Source organism: Festucalex cinctus, chromosome 4 (genome assembly GCF_051991245.1).
Source record: "Festucalex cinctus isolate MCC-2025b chromosome 4, RoL_Fcin_1.0, whole genome shotgun sequence".
NCBI lineage: Eukaryota > Metazoa > Chordata > Actinopteri > Syngnathiformes > Syngnathidae > Festucalex > Festucalex cinctus.
Window position 1 is genome coordinate 31,539,348 of NC_135414.1, and position 17,414 is coordinate 31,556,761.

The 17,414-nt window shown below is 38.7% G+C and overlaps 1 protein-coding gene across 4 annotated transcripts in view; it reads right to left on the bottom strand.

Moving 5' to 3' along the window:
- LOC144018125 (neural-cadherin) overlaps positions 1-17,414 on the bottom strand; it is a 235,909-nt gene that overhangs the window by 114,913 nt on the left and 103,582 nt on the right. For all 4 annotated transcript variants that reach the window (XM_077520292.1, XM_077520290.1, XM_077520293.1 and 1 more), the window contains exons 9-13: positions 14,495-14,663; positions 13,097-13,267; positions 11,536-11,708; positions 7,776-7,943; positions 3,530-3,779 (exon numbers count right to left, since the gene is read on the bottom strand). In XM_077520292.1, the coding sequence (XP_077376418.1) occupies positions 3,530-3,779; positions 7,776-7,943; positions 11,536-11,708; positions 13,097-13,267; positions 14,495-14,663 (931 nt within the window). The remainder of the gene's footprint in view (positions 1-3,529; positions 3,780-7,775; positions 7,944-11,535; positions 11,709-13,096; positions 13,268-14,494; positions 14,664-17,414) is intronic.

Sequence of the window (17,414 nt, forward strand, 5' to 3'; positions counted from 1 at the left end):
TATTTTTTATTTTTTTTTATCTAAATACGTTTTTGGTAGTGAAGGGCAAAGTATTAAAAAAAATTTGGGTTTGAATGAGTTAAGCATATGAAATTAGTGTTTGAACATGATTTTGTGGTGGTGTTTTGATATTTGTGCATAACCATATTTGATAGCAGCACTGTTTGGTGACTCTAGAAAAAAGCTGTTTTTGTTTTGTTTTGTTTTTTTGATGAAAAGTATTCATTTTGGTATGCAAGGTTTCCGCCAGACAGCAACGATATTTTCCAATATCTACATGAAGTGAAAAACGAGCGCATTCCATTTTGAATGGCCCAGAGACGAGTAGCCATACTTTATCTACAGCATCATCAAACCTTTGACCTTTTATTTATGACAACACTTTATTTCTGGCATTTGAAAATGCATTTGCAATCACAGACTGCAACCTTTCGTTCCACAAAAGTTACTCTGACGGTCGGAACATGACAAGAAGTCTTGCAGCGTCTTCTCTCTCGCGCTAGTAGTACAACGTGTCCTGACACTTCTTTTATTCTCTTGCTTAACTGTCAAGCTCTGTGGTCGGACCAAAGGCGAAGCTTTGCCAGGCTGTCGTTCTGACTTCTGAGGGCTGCGGGAAGATGAAAAAACGCATTTGAACTCCGGACAAATACGAGCTAACTTGGGGACGTGTCGACAGAAGGGCCGAAGCAGAGAAAGATTAAACGGCTTCAAGTGTCAGTGGAACACACAGACTGAGCCGATGTGAGCAAAATGTCCAAAATGTTCGTTCCACAACTCAACCAAAACATTCCACTCAAACTATTCCGCTAGGGAAGTCCATTTGCTGTTATTTGACCAAATTCCTTTGAATTACATTCTGTGGGGGATAATTAAATATTTTTTTGAACTTCACATTTTGTTTTTCAATAAAGAAGCGTCCGGTGCTTCATCTTTCTTTCCTTTGATCTTTCCTCTGGTCTCCTCGCCTGGCGACTGAAGTATCCGGTTAAGGTGAAGGGTGTGGGATTTTATTAGTTTCAGGTGAATTAATGAGCAAAAAAACTCACACGCATGTTTGTCTTTGTATCATCGTGGGGACATCTCATTGACATCATGCCTTTCCCTAACCTCAACCATCAAAAATAGTGGCCTATCCCCATTCCTTACCCTTACCTCACAATTCAAAGCTAAACTCTAAAACCAAGTCTTGACCCTCAAAAAGAGGTCTGAACTTGTGGAGACCACCAAAATTGTCCCTACAATTTCAAGTCGGCCCCCACAATGGTATTTAAACCTGGAAAAACACGCGCATATGGGACCCCACAATGTAGCAAAACCAATGAGATAGGGCTAGCTAGGGATTAGATTTAGCTTTAAGGCTTATGGTCACATACATAAAATGAACTCTTTTACTGCCACACGTTATTAAAAAAAACTAAACAAAAAAAACTTTGATATGACAAAAGCTTTGCTCGTTCACGACAAGATACAATGCTTCCATCTGCTGGCTATAGTTAGAGTGTTTTGGATTCCACAGCCCATTGGCCGGGCAGCGCTGCACTAAGACTTTGCACTGAGAAAAAAAAATACAAAATAAAATAAAAAAGTTATTGACGTCATTTAACGTTTATGGCGACATACATCGTGATTTTACTGATCGTTATTAAACGTTTTTGGCAGTCAAAGAGTTAAAATCTAATACAAATCACAAATTGAAAAGTGGATGGCTTTTCATGGTCTTATTATCCACCGGCCATTTGGCGTCAGTCACATTCTTATTTCATACTCTGCTCCCCTTTAAAAAAAAAAAAATGCACAAGTGCAGCCTCTGCGTTTGACAAGGGCCTCCTCTCGTCTGCGCGACTCCACATCTATTTTTCATTTGCACCAGTGTCAAGATGAGGTTTGAAGCGCGATCAATAGTGGACAAAGCCGTGACACTGTGCCGCGAGGACAGCCTTGAAGCTGCGTCAATGGAAGAGACGATTCCACGGGGGCCCACCAGGAAGGGAGCAGCCACGGCAAACTCCAACTTCATATTTGCCGCAAGTACAAAAAAAAAAAAAATCAATTGGTCTCCGTCAAGGCCAAAAGTCGAAGTGACTTGAATTGAGCTTGAGTTAAATCCACTCTGAAGGAGGACAGGACCTAATGTGACTAATGTGGTCAGGCGACAAAGTTTGAGCTCGTTTCCTTATTTCTTGCCGGATTTCGACCATTTGGATGGAGGGGGATAATATGCATGCATGGGAGTCAAAAAGGGGATAAAACATGAGAAGCAAGGTCGGGATAACGGTTAGAATTAGGGTTCTGGGTCTAGGGTTGTTTTGGATTAGACGCTATTAGAGGGATGTCCAAACCTTTTACTCTGAGAGCCACATAAGAAAAAAAATTGAAGGATGCAAGTGCCACTTTAGACTTTTATGTATTAACCTCATTGGCTCCCAAAAACGTATAAATACGTTTTATTTTAAATTTGACCATGCTAACAAAGTTACATTTTTAGGTTTTCTTATGCTATAGAGCATACAGAAGGTTTGATGCAGCCTCTAACTTGAAGAGATCCCTTTCAGCAATGGTCGTTATTACAAAACCGGCCAGCAGGTGGCAGCAGAGTATAAGATCAACCAGGGCCATGTTGCAAAAAAGATCTTTTCCCCACTGTTTTAAACAGATTGCTGAATAATGATGGAACTTAGCTATATTCTAATGCTAATTGCTGCAAAACAGAAACTGATTTTTTTTTTTTCCTGATGAAATAAGAGACTCTAATCTTTCTTTTGGTTGGTTCCGTGTTTTTATAGAAATAGAACACAATATTCTGCGGGCCTTGCAAAATCAGGCAAAATCCAGTAAAACAGACGGGAGCGGCTGCCAGTAAATGAGTTCAATTAAACATGCCAAAATCGGTCAATCAACAATTGTACATTGTTTATATATTGTGGTTATTTTGAAAAAAAAATATATTTTTTAAATGTGATGAGGCAAATAGCTTAGGATGTTTTATTCCCAAAACTGTGGGGTGACCCGACTCTGTATTCCATTAGAATAGAGCCGCCCCTGCACGAATCAGCAACTGAACCATAACAACGGCAATCGTTAGTAATTGTAGCATTTTTTTTTAAATCATGTGATAGGTTCACAATTGACATTGACAGAGCAGAAGATGAAAAAAAAAAAAGTATGCTTCTTAAAATGAATTATCCATTATTAACTGTTACCATTTGACTTTTAAACAGTTCAATCGTATCTTTATAACTACAAAAGCTCTACTGAATATGAAAGAAATTTAGTAGCAGTATTCTCCATCACCTGTACAAATGTAGTTTTTATTATATGCCGCGGGCCGCTGAAAAATGGACGGCGGGCTGAAAATGGTACGCGGGCCATAGTTTGGACCACCCCGGGCTAGCGGGTTAGAATTGAGAATAGAGTTGAGCGAAGAAGTTGAATTAGGGTTGAGAGACGATGACGCGAGCACAGGTGTCAATCTGAAGACCGGATCAAATCGTGCCGGTCGGGCTACGATCGTTAAGTCAAGACCAACCTGTGACGTTGACGACCACAGTGGTGAAGGCAGCCAACGGGACGGCGGCGACGTTCTGGGCTCGGACCCTCAGCATGAAGTTGCGGGTGCTCTCGTAGTCCAGCGGCTCCGCCACCAGGATGGAGGCCGAGCCGTCTTCCCGGTTCGGCGTCAAGTAGAAGCGGACCGGCATGTTGGTCTCCGGGACCAGGCCGTCCTCCAGATTGTACGTCACCCGGGGGTCCCCCAGCGGCGAGGTGGCTTTGATGGTCTGGTTGGAGAGACGATCACGTTAAATACCCCAATACCAACTCTTCAACCAAACCGCAAATTCATAATTATGCAATTTTTTTTGAGGCCGATGCCGATACCGATTTTTGGCAGAAAAAAATACCGATTGCCGATTACTTAAAAATATATTTAATGAACCCATTCCCCAATTCCTTTTCAATGGGTGCCACTTACGCACAAACTTTCGCTATTAAGATTCTCTGCTTTGAATGATAAATCCATATTTTAAAAAATCATGAAGTAAACAAGGTTATTGCATAGATTTATGTGTCAATAAAACCATTCAACTTGTTTACAACTGCTGTAACGCATTTACCTTTTTTTTTTTTAATAAATATTTTGATCTTGTGTAATTTCACAAGTCTTGGGACCTCAGGGATTGTATTTCGTGCCATGTCAGGTGGAAATGTGTGTTAAAACAAACAAAAAAATCCTTGGATGTTTGCATCCTTGAATTTTGAGAAAATAAAATCTTTGAATCCTTGAAATATTAACTATAATAGACTAGACTAAGTGCAATTTCTGGAGAAATTGCGTGGGAATGCTGAAATCTGAATGCTAAGCTGAATGCTTATGAAGGAAATTGATTGCTTTCAGCATTTCCCACAATAAAGATCATAAATAAATAATAATAATAAATGTTTCAGCAATCGCACAAATATAACTTGAAAGGACAATGACAAAATAAAAACAATAAGAACGTGAAATAAGAATAGAATAAACGAAAAGAGCAACAGAAAAAAAAAACATTAAGAACAAATACTGTCTGTTCCTGTCCGTCTTAGCCTCTTGGGGGCAGTGTGGTGCGGTGCATCCATGGCGTACACACAAAGTGCGTACAGAAGAAAGTTGCGATTAAAATAAATTAAATTAAAATAAGTAGTTCTTCACACATTGGGAAGAATTTGTGCCTTTGCGTAGTGTTATCTCATCTGTGTTCCCACAAGATTTGCGTGTGGATGTTCATTATTTGAAGGAAAAATCACTCCTGAGTCGATGCTAACTTCCTGTTAGCGCTAGGCTAGTGACGTTTTCAAAACGAAGCACGTTTTGTACTTAAATATATAGTGGATGTAATTCTTAACGTTGTGTATTTAGTTTTACAGTCAACTCCAACTGCGGTGTCATTAAACAGCTTAAAGGACGCTTAGGGACAAAAGAATAGCTAACAGAATAACATACGCTACACGTTTGCTAGCTGCTAATGCTACGCAAGCAAAATGGTTCATTCAGGGTACTTTCACAGCGTTGGAAACTTCGTTTTTCTTCGACGACGTTTTAAGGGGAAAATAATCGGCCATTTGGCCCAATTGGCCGATGTTGAAAGGCCAATAATCGGCCGATTATAATCGGTCAGGCCCTATTGATAATCTAGCCTGCCTGATTCAAATGAATTTGAAGGATTTTTGCCTCCGTGGTAGTTGAGTTGGTTCTCATGTGGTCTTCCTTGTTTGGCTGTGCACAGAGGCCCACCCGAGAATAACCAATCTCTGTCACGTTAGCTTTAAATTGTATGTCCTGGACCAGATTAAATCTTTTAATCTATTCCTGCCTCCAGAGGCCTCCTGGCACATTCTGCTCTTCTACTTAGCGGAAAGCGATCAGCACCCCCCCCCCCCTGTGTTTTACGGCGCGCAATAACGTAAAGTCAAATATTAAGGCCGTAAATCTCCGGCGAGGTGGCCGACCTGCCGAATAACCCGGCGGGATCTAACAACACGAGGCGTCCCCCTCGCCACTCCCGCCTCATCCTCATCCGCTAATTAAGGCCAAAGCCATGCAAAAGACATCGGCGCACTCTCCCAATTAAAGTCCAAAAACGCCATCTTGGACAGGACGGCGGTGACCTCGCTGAATCCGGTCAAGCCGCCCTCCCCCCCCGAGCGTGGAAGCCGCCGTAATGAGACGCCGGCTGGCAAACATGCCCGATTAAAGACGGAGAGAGCTCGAATTTCCATTAGCAGCATCGCCCGTCGGGCCGATGCTGGACGGCCATTTTGGCCCATGCCGTTGGCTCCACGTGAACAAAATCGTACAAAGATGAAATATGGCAAAGCAAGGCAGTAAATGCTTGCTGGTGGGCTGCCCTGCCTGTGTTCCAACATGTATGAATATGTGTGTGAACGGGCGCCATATGGTGTCGATTAGTGGTCCAAACACAACTCGTCGTGTTCACAATATTTAAAATTTAAATATTCAAAAAGTGTTCAAAAAGTCAGGTTGATTTCCACCCTCTAGTGGCTACTTTATTAGTGCAATTTAATTTTCCATTAGGGATGTTTTGGCCTTCTATCTTTCAAATCTATGCTAATTGTCAGATGAAGGGGAACCTAATTTGCTTGTGAAGCGATAAACGTGTGTTTGCATTACCAATTAAGTGCCTCAATATTGTTATTAAGGAATGTAGGTGGTTTATATGCATTTTTGTTATGTACAAAAGCACAATAATGTGCTTTTTTTTTTAGTATGAGCTCTCTTTTTTACAATATTGTGAACTTTTTTAAATATCGCCAACGCCCCCACAATATCGTGATAATATCGTATCGTGAGGTTCGGATATCGTTACGTCCCTGATTTGTGGTCAGGCCGACTATCGGCTGCCATTTTGGAGGATCCCGTCGGTCGGACGTGAAGGACCCTCCGCGGCTGCTTTTGTTTCCTTCCTCGCCGCGCAAACATCAATCGGCGGCTTTAATGGACTTAATTGCTTTGGAGAGACGCTGGGAAAACACTCGTGATGAGTTGAGGAGGCTTCAACGCGAGCGCGGATGAATAATGAAAGACGGCGATTAGTGAACATCTGCACCGCGCTAAAAATAAAGCTTTTAAACACGTCGATAATTTGTGCGCTTATTTGTTTGGTTGCGAAAAAAAAGAGCAATCTCATGTGAAACAGGCCAGTGTTTATAGCTTCTCTTTGCTGGATAATAATAATTAACTAGTTATGATTATTTATTTTTTTCAAGGTACCCAAAAGGATATGTTGAAAAAATAAATGTGCCTTTTTTAATTGAACTTTAAAGTGCAAATAGGAAAGGAGGTCCATTGCCTGGAATGCTTACAATTTTGGCTGTGGCGCTGTCAGACGTTTTTTTGTGTGTGTCTCATTCTAATAGACATGCCCGCCCAATTTTGCGTTGATCGGAGTAAGCAGGACGACGATTCTTTTTTGACTTGAATAATTCATGACCCAGTTCATACATTTTAATATAAAATGTCAAATTATGCATGTGGTACTCAGTGGATGAATGCATCATTCAGGAAACCGACATCGACGTAACCATGTTTACGAGGGCTGTGCATGAAACAGTGGCGGCGACTCGAATTGGCCGTTGCAATCAACGCAGAATCGGATTTTGCGGATTCGAGTCAGAACCAGGCGGAGCGTATGGAAGCCCATTAACGCCAGTAAAAAACAAAACAAAAAAAAACAGAAAAAAGGAGTTGTTTTTTTTTTTTCATTGTCAGAGACCCAGTGGAGAATAATTATTATTATTATTATTTTTTTTTTATAGTATCAGAATCAGCTTTTTTTTTTTCCTATACACCGTCAGAATCCGCAAGTGAAAAATGAGTTTTGCTTTTACTGTGTAAACAAAAACAAAACAAAACAAAAAAAAAACTGCCGGATTCTGGCGGTGTATTAAAAACAATTTTTGCAAATTTTTTAAAAAAAATTTAAGAATCTGCCAGTGGGGGGAAAAAAAAAAAAAAAAAAGCCACCACTAGAATCCGGCAGGTTTTTTTTTTTTTACACTATCAGAATCCACAAGTGAAAAATAAGTCTGTTTTTTTTTTTTTTTTTTAAATACCGTCAGAAATAAGTATTTCTAAGTGCAGCACTGCACTTAGACTTGCACTTCAAATTGATTAAAAACACACACACACAAATTAACGTTTATGGCGGCATACATCGTGACTTTACTAATGGTTATTAAACGTTTTTGGTAGTAAAAGCAGATTTCATGCGACTTACCACGACGGGCGTGTCCCGCACGGTGTTCTCGGGTATGACCACGGCGTAGCTTTCCTTCTCCCACTGCGGCGGCTGATTTTTCACGTTGGTGATGGTGACGGCCAGTTCCACCGAGCTGCTCCGGTTGCCGCCGTCCGTGGCCACGATCTCCCGGCTGATGTAAGTCCTCTGAAGCCACAGCAAGTGCATCAATTAAAAATAAAGAAATAAATAAAAATGATGCAAACGTTGATTTGTGCATTCAAATGGCAGGAAATGCGAGTGAGTCAGTAATAAGCGAGGGCACGTTACTTCAAAGAGGTTGATTTGCAAAATGGCAGTCAAAAAAAAACAAAAAAAAAACAGTCCATTTGGTGCACTTTGGTATTTAGAAGTTGATGGAACGTACGAGCTCACTGTGTTGTGGAGCTTTTTCCAAGGAAAAAAACAAAAACAAAAAAAACACTGTTAAAAGCATGTTTTCCACGTATTTTGTTTTCATTTGCTATTTTTTTTTTTTCCCCACCACCGCAGTCAGTCTCACTAAAATTACTGTTATGAAGCACTTATCTAGAAATGATTGTCTCCAAGCCAACGTCAAGCGCGCATTCCCATAAATTTCATTTCATCTGTTTGAAAGCACATTTTCACAAATCATCCAAATTGAGAGTGTTTCAGTTGCGTGAAAATGAAAATGCGCACGTCACCAAATTCAAAATCTTGCATCATTTTTAAAACATTAACCTGACACATTTTTTTCACGAATCATCTCATCATCTGATAAATCTCAAAATGTAGCATTTAGCATGTTTTAGGCTACTTCATCCTATTTTATTAAATTTATGAAGGTTTGAACATTAAGAATATTTAAACGAGAGAAATATGAGAAAATGGAAATGCCTCAATAAGAAAAGTGTGTTTTAGAGCCTTAAAACATTTATAATGAACGTAAAACATAAAGCTAACTACTTGGCGGATTTCATTTAGTGCGGGTATTTTTTTTTAACGGAAAACGAGGGAACACTGATTCGCCAAATTTGTGAGCCTTTCACAGTGTGAGTGTAACATTTAATTTTTGAGCAAAAACTTTTTTTTTTCAGCACGTATCACCAAATTTTGAGTTTTTAATTACGTTATTAAAATTAAAATTCATTTAGTAAAATTCTATATTTGTGAGGGTTAATTTTTGCTTACCATCTTCTACGTTGAACATCGCCAAATTTTGGTTATTTTTTTTATTCATATTCAAAGAGTTTTGCAAGATTTCTAGTTTTTTTTTTTTTTTTTTTTTTTTACAAATGGTAACTGTAGTGAAACATGCAATTTATTACAAATTCATATAAATTGGGTTTTTTCCCATTGGTTGATGCTGAAGCGTGAAATTGTATTTTTGTGATTTTTTTTCCCCTAATTTGCACCAATGCCAAGCTCTAAAATCACATTTTTGCATTTTTTTTTTTTGATCAGGAAAATATTTGTTTTGATTCTGCCCCATGATTCGCACTCATGACCAGTTCATTAATTTTTTTCAACTCAGATATATTAACGTTTTTTTTTTTTTTTATGTATAGTGGAAGATGAATGCGCTCTGTCCATTGGATTCTTCTCAACTCTTCCAGTTGACGCAGGAAGCTAATCAAGCTAATGCTGCCACTTGAAAAGCCCTCCAGCGAACGAGCGGCTGCAACGTCTTCATCCCAATCAAACGACACGAGAGGCACGCCGAGCGCCAACGCTCGACGCCGCTCGTCACATTTCCATGCCTGGAGGAGCACCCGACGCTTTTTCTCTCCCCCTTGATTGCGCAGACGTCTGGCGGCGGGCGGTGAGTTGGGGTGGGGGGCTTTGAAACGTCTGATTGTGTCATCATTGGAGTCCTTTCTTCAGTGAAATGAAAACGCCGATATATTTCCTCGGGCCGCGCACGATTAACGCCCAGCGCAATCTCTCGGAACACAATCCAAGAAATTGCACGTCGGCGAGATGGCCACGGTGATAAAAAAAAAACAAAAAAAAAACGCCAACAAATGCACTTGCCCAGAGAAAATATATTTTTAGATTGCACAATATGATCGGGATATTTTCACAATTACGATTCAATCATGATACAGCAATTTTATATACAAAGTACTGGAGGAAAAGCATCTGTCCCAACTTTATGGACTGTAACTGAGGGAGGAACTCCTTTGCCACCTACAAATACAACGTAGCAATCTAATGTTGTGCCATCTTTTCTCAGAACTTCTTTTAGGAAAGAACACTGTACACTGAAATGGAAAACAAAAAACAAACATTGTGGTGACAATATGACAATAATACCAGACCATGGCCTGAGATTTGATATTGTTGCATCTCCAATTCAAAATAAATGAATCAAGAGGTCTTATTGCGTGCTTTACTGGCGTTTGAATGATTTTGCAAGGCCTGCAGAATATTAGAGTCTCTTCTATCATCAGGAAAAAAAAAAAAAAAGTATATTTCTATCTGTTTCCGTTTTTCAGCAATTAGCATTAGAATATAGCTAAGTTTCATCATTATTCACAAACTTGAAAAAGAGTTTGTTGAAACATGGACCTGGCTGATCTTTTATACTCTGCTGCCACCTGCTGGCCGTTTTTTTAATATCTACCATCGCTTCAAGCATTTCCTTCAATTCAGAGGCTGCATCAAAGCCTTCTGTGTGCTCTAGCATAAAAAAAATAAAAAATAAAATAAAAAAATAAACGTATAAATATGTCTTTGGGAGCATGGTAATATTTAAAGTAGAACGTATTTATATGTTTTTGGGAGCAAATGAGTTAAAAACGTAAACACAAAAACAATGAAGCATTTTACATTAATATGTTGTAATACTACTGCCCAGAGCCAGCTGAGATAGGCTCCAGCACCCCTTGTGAGGAAGAAGCGGTCAAGAAAATGGATGGATGGATGTTGTAAAAACTGAACCAAACACAAATGCTGCTTCGACAGTAAGAAAATGACTGAAATTTAAACACAGATCAATTGTAAAACATAATAAAAAAAACAACAACTTTCCGATGCGGTTAAAATGACATCATTGGAGTGTTAGAATAACACTTTTTTTTGTCAGTGGGTTCTTTGGTACATTTTTGTTTATGCCAAAAGAAAGATTCCATCCATCCATCCATTTTCTTGACCGCTTATTCCTCACAAGGGTGCTGGAGCCTATCTCAGCTGGCTTTGGGCAGTAGGCGGGGGACACCCTCGACTGGTTGCCAGCCGAAAAGAAAGATTCATTTTACACATTCACATTACAGATAAGAATATTTAGATGTACGTACAGTTAAAAAACATAAAAATAAAAATGTTTGTACGGAACAAAACATGGAAGCTGTGGTTACCCAGAATAAATATGTGAAGAAAAAAAAAACTGTGCAAATACAAGCACTTTGAGGGCCTTCTTAGGTAGTAAACCAAATGAAGTACCATGCAGCTTTTATACTATTTTCTACTGTAAAATTGAAATGCAGATTCTGTCTATTGTACGTACATTGAATCTCGGTAAAATTCCAAAGCAGTTACTGTTTATTGTGCATTCAATACCAGTAAAGATAAACAAGTTGTTCTGTGAAGTTGTTTACATTTGCACTGTATTTTTTTTTCTTTTTTTTACAGAATTTCCCTGGTAAGTGGTAACCACAGCTGCCGGTTTTTCCCCCGTAAAAACAACAGATTTTATTTATTTATGTATTTATTTATTTTATTTTATTTTTTTTTATTTTTTTTACAGTGTAGTGTTTCCGAGCATGCGGGCGCTCACCTGCGAGATGGGCTGGTTGACGTACACCCAGCCGGTCAGCGGGTTTACCCTGAGGTACTCCGGCTGCTCGCTGGACATGGAGTAGGTGACGGCGGCGTTGGTTCCAAAGTCGTCGTCGTGGGCCGCCACTCGCAAAAAACTGGTCCCGATCATCGTGTCTTCCCGAAGGAAGTCTGCAAAAGGAAGAATCGGATCGATTGCATTGGATTATGTCGCATTTGTGTTTGCGTTATAGATGCCACCAGATGGCAGCAAATCAACTTGAAATGGAGAGGATCATAAAGCATCAACAACGTGCTTTGAGTAGGGATGTAACGATAACAACAATATCGCAATATTAGCAAGTGCCACAATATATCACCGTCGTCGTGTCACGATATTATAAGCAGCACATCTTTTGAAAAAGTCAGGTTGATTTCCATTTGTGCAGTTCTAACACCCTCTGGCGGATAATTTTTTTAGTGCAGTTTAATTTTCATAAGGCATGTTTTGGCCCTTCTATGTTTAAAATATAGGTCAAATGAAGGGAAAAACATAATATGCTTGTGAACTAGAGATAGACCGATATGTTTTATTTATTTATTTATTTATTTATTTATTTTTTAAGCATATATTTATTGAGCAACTTTAAGGGTTAGTAAAATATTGGAGTTTTTTTGTTTGTTTGTTTTTTTTGTTTTTTTTTAATCTTAGTCAATAGACATCTAACAAGTTCCGGGATCTCCCAGGGGCAGTAGCATGTTTTCAAAAGTTCAATAAAAACAAACAAACGTTTTCTACACTAAAAGTATTGAAAAAAATTCAAAATATCTGACGTATTTCATTTTTACTTACCTTAGTTTTTATTTTAAACAAAAACTGAAGGTGCAGAGAGTTCTCAGGGTCAGCAGCATCTCAGGAAATTTATTTATTTATTTTATTAATTTAAATTAATTCCCTGAAGTTAACACTAAAAAAAAAAAAATGGAAGTATTATCGGCCATATGATTCTTCAAAATAGCCGATGCCGATATTAGTCAAAATGCTGAATATCGGCACCAATAATCGGTCTATCCCTATTGTGAACCGAGTCAATATGTGGAGGAATATTATTAATATTAGAGATTGTAGATTGTTTATATGCATTGCTGTAATTTAAAAAAGCATAATCTTGTCTTTTTTTTATTTTTTATTATTTTTTTTTTTAGTGTGAGCTCATTTTTTTTTAATTATTATTTTTACAATATTGTCACTTTTTTTTTTAGCATCGCCAACCTCCCCACAATATCGTGACAATATCGTATCGTTGTGTTTGGATATCGCTTCTAGCATGTCAACACATTACAGAAAAAACTGTATTCAGTAGTTCCATTATTCAGCATAAACGAGCGATTCAACGACTTCATAGTTCTAGCTAGCAAACAGGTTATCTCAAAATTAACAAATATCTGCCACAAACATTTTCAATTAGAATCCCTTTTAATGGTTTCGATTGCTCGGGCCAAAATGACCACAACAAAAGCCACTTTTGAACCGCATTTTTTTTTTTTTTTTTTTTTCAACGGAGTCAACTTCCACTCACACTCATATCGGATGTTCTCAAACTTGGGGCTGTTATCGTTCTGGTCCACGATGAGAATGTTGAGCTGGCAGATGCCGATCAGCGGGTCGCTGGCCTGGTCGGTGGCCGTCACCGTCACCGCGTACTCCCGCTGACGCTCGCGGTCAAACTTCCTGGCCGTCACAATCGTCCCTGTCGACCAAAGAGGACCACAAAAAGAGAGACGGACGTCGTTTTGCCGCAACGGGAACCTTTGACGCCGTAAAAGCGAATGATGGCGTGAAAAAAAAAAAAGGGATCCGTTTGGATTGCGTCTTGCTGCTGTGATGAAAAGATTGATTGTTCTTCCAAGCTGTCAAAAATTTGTCATTACACAAAACAGTTTTGCTTTGTTTTTTTCCCCTGCTGGATCAAATTGAAGCACATGGTGGGACCTTTATCGTCATTGATGCACCCCACCGATCAAACACAAACTTTTTCTGTGACACCTTTACATGTCACTTTTTTTTTAAAATCATATCTTATGCTCAAATAGAAAATAAAAGTACAGGAACCTTCTTCGATATCAAATTAAATATTTGACGCCGTCTTAAAATAATCGCCCAAGTCATTTAAAATTTTTTTAAATTTTAATTCTTAAATTATTTTATTCTTAAATTATTATTATTATTATTTATTTATTAATTTCAAATATCAGCTGAAAATTAAATTTGCAACTGCAAATTGTATTTTTTATTTATGTTTTTATTTTTAAATTATTTTATTTGCAGTTATTTATTTGTATTATTTATATATGTGTGTATATATATATATATGTTATTTATTTATTTTCTTTTTTAATTATTTTATTTATTTATTTATATTATTTATTTATTTATTTATTTATTTATATATTTGATATTATTATTATTATTATTATTATTTATTTATTAATTTCAACTTTCAGCTGCACAATTAATTAAATTTTCAACTGCAAATTTATCGTGCAGCTCCGCATTCAGTTGCAACTTCAGCTGCAAAATGTCAGTTCGCGGTCACGAGGAGGAGAAACCAGACCAAAGCAATCGATGAAGCAACCCCAACCCTGTGACCCGGAACACGATTGGCTGAACTGGACGGCCGCTCCATCGAGTTGTATTTTTGCAGCTGAAAGTTTAAGCTGCAGGGTGAATGATGAAACTGCAGCTGAATATGTTGACTTTTTTTTTTTTTTTTAGCTAAATAATACAAATTCAATATTTTGATGGCTCAAAAAAAAAAAAAAAAAGAATCTGCATTATGCTGTATTCAAACAATGATTAATTCACAGATTTTGACCTCGGTCCAGAAAATATGCGCAGGTTGAAAACCGGTGAAAAGCCCCAGCAGAGCACGCCAAGTCGCTCTGTCAATACGCAAGCGCGACGCGCGCGCTCGCACCTGTGTCAGGGTGGATGCTGAAGGCGGGCACAGTGGAGTCTTTGTGCATGAAGCCGTATGTGACCTTGCCGTTGGAACCCTCGTCGGCATCCACCGCGTCAACCTGCAGCACAAACGTCCCCGCCGCTTGGTTCTCCAGAACCGTCGCCTTCTCCCGGTACTGTTGGCACTGCGGGTCGAGGGAGAGCAAACTATGTAAGAGCGCACAAGAGATTTGATGATGTTTTATTCATCGCACAAGCACGGTTCATACATATGTGAAAAGATTTTTTTTTTGTTTTGTTTTTTACAGTGAAAAGTGACATTCACGGCGAGGTAGTGCGGGGGTGGCAGTGGGTGGTAAGGGCAGAAGTGGCTCCAGGCCACTACGCCTGCTTGGGCTGTTTAGACGCGTCAGGAGGAGACAAAACAACAAAAGGCTCAAGAAGCAACGTGTGGAAAAGACACAGGAAGTCCATCGTTTTACTTTGAAGGTGACATTTTAGGGGCAAATACTCAACGAGTCTTGCATGACCATGTTGAGATGAATCATCGATTGGTAACTTAAATGCTGGGGGGTTTATCAATGGTTTTTTTTTCAGATTTGATTGGGTTTGAAAAATGAAAAGGAAAAAAACAAATGCCGGAAAGATTTTGAAATATTTTCATTTCATCATTCTTGGTAGGCGGAGCACGGCAACAAAGTTTCATCGCCCGCCATAAACACAAGTTAGACGGACGGCGCGCCGAACAGACTCACGGGCGCCCCCTATTGACAGCAAATGCACAGCTGCATGAAATCCGCTTGCGCCGCTCCCGTTTTCTTCCAACTCTGCAGTCACGAAGCGAGTCCTGCAGGCTGACATGGCTTTAATATGTACTTCTTGATCCCCCCCCCCCCCTGCCTGCTGCACAGCAGTGGGGCCGACGGCGTAACTGCATTTGCAGCACGCGGCTGCGAGTGAGACTTTCAAAAATGAATCTATTATACATAAAGGTAAGCATTTCTCGCCGCCAAGATGTTTGCGCCCCCACAAGCTGTTCCCCGCTTTTCCAGGCCAAATTGCGCGAATTAATGAAGCTCGCTTCGAAAACGTATTTGATTCTATTTTCGCCGCTAATTGTCATGTATCTGCACCAGCCGCCGTGTGTGTGTGTGTGTGTGTGCGTGCGCATAGACTTGATTTATGGGAAGTTCCACAGCAATTTCACGGAGCTACTTAACGGCTCTATTGAGGTGGAAGTGCACAATTCTGCGACTATTAATCGGATATTCTGAATACGGAATCCCCGGCGGAAAGAAGAAAGAAAGAAAGCTGGTGTGAGTTTGTGGTGGATTGTGTTATTCTCATCACGTTGTGATTCATTGTCAATGGTTCGTTTTTTTTTTTTTTGTGATTTGTGTCTCCAAATGGAATTCAGCCGCCTCTCCAAAACTTCCATGCCAACACGCATACACATGAGCAATCATCCTCCGTTCATTTCTTGAGTGAAACTGGCAGAATGTTGTACAAGAATTCCAGCAGAACGGGGACGCGGACTCGCCCCTACGAGCCCTAACAAAAATATTTCACAGTGTTGAAAATTCCTCCAAATTTGGTTTTTTTTTCTTCTTTTTTTAGTATGAGAGGAAAAACCTCAAGAAGGTCATTGTTGTGTTAAACTCATTTGCTCCCAAAAACGTATAAATACGTTCTATTTTAAATATTACAAGTACCCCAAAGACATATCTATACCTTTTTTGTTATTTTTTTTCATGCTCGTGTATACAGAAGGCACTGAACTGAATAAAACAGTTTAACCTAGCTAGCTAGTAGTTACTACAAAAAAAATATATATAATAACCAGCAATATGTCTATCTATATGATCTCTTATACTCCGTTTCCACCTGCTGGTCGTTTGTGTAATAACTACTACAATTTCTTCAACCGTTCTTTGCAGTTGAGAGGCAAAGCTTCTGTATGCGCTAGCATTAAAAAAAAAAAAAAAAAAAAAAAAAAAAAACAACGTCTAAATACGTCTTTGGGACACGTCAAACACTTAAAATAGAACGTATTTATACGTTTTGGGGGGCAAATGAGTTAATCAATAATCTTCAGATATTGCACCACTTTGTTAGCTCACCCTTTTTTTTTTTTTACAGTAACTTCAACAACTACATTATTATCCTCAACTTCAATCTCGCTTTTCTGCTAAACAAAGAAACAAATGTCAAATAACAATAACAATAAGCAAACATCGGCGCTTGTCTTGCAACATTGCTCTCCTTCGCACTCCACATCATCTCTGGGCCGACTGCACGACTGATTTTCCTCTGTAAATTTCCCTGCCTGAGTTCCTGACCTCCGGGACACGGCTGGTTAGTTTTGCCTCTTTCGAGCGAGAGCGGGATCGGGATCCCGCCGCCGAGTGTCCAGTTCAAATGCTCACACAAAAGGTACGCTGGCGACTTTTTAACCAATTGGTCGAGCTGGAGGACAAGCTTGAAAGCTTCTGTCCTTCCGGACCTCTGGAAAAATAGGCTGGGTTTTTTTGGTGTTTCTGAGCGAGTGTAATGCCAATGTGCCCTTACACCTACAATATGTACGAGACACAAACAACATTGTGGGAGGGGGACAAATGTAAAAAAAAAAAATATATATATATATATATATATATATATATATATATATATATATATATATATATATATATATATATATATATATATATATATATATATATATTTATCAGTTGAGAATATTGGTTTTAGTGAATTTAGAAGCATATTTTTTTCCTGTAAAAATAATGTTACTGAAAATTATTTCTTAAATTAAAAAAAAAAAAAAAAAACAGGAAGAAAAAAACAGTTTCCTAGTCAACAACTGTTATTTATTTATTTATTTATGTATTTATTTATTTATTTATTTATATTTTTATATTTTGTTTTTTTAAAGGTTC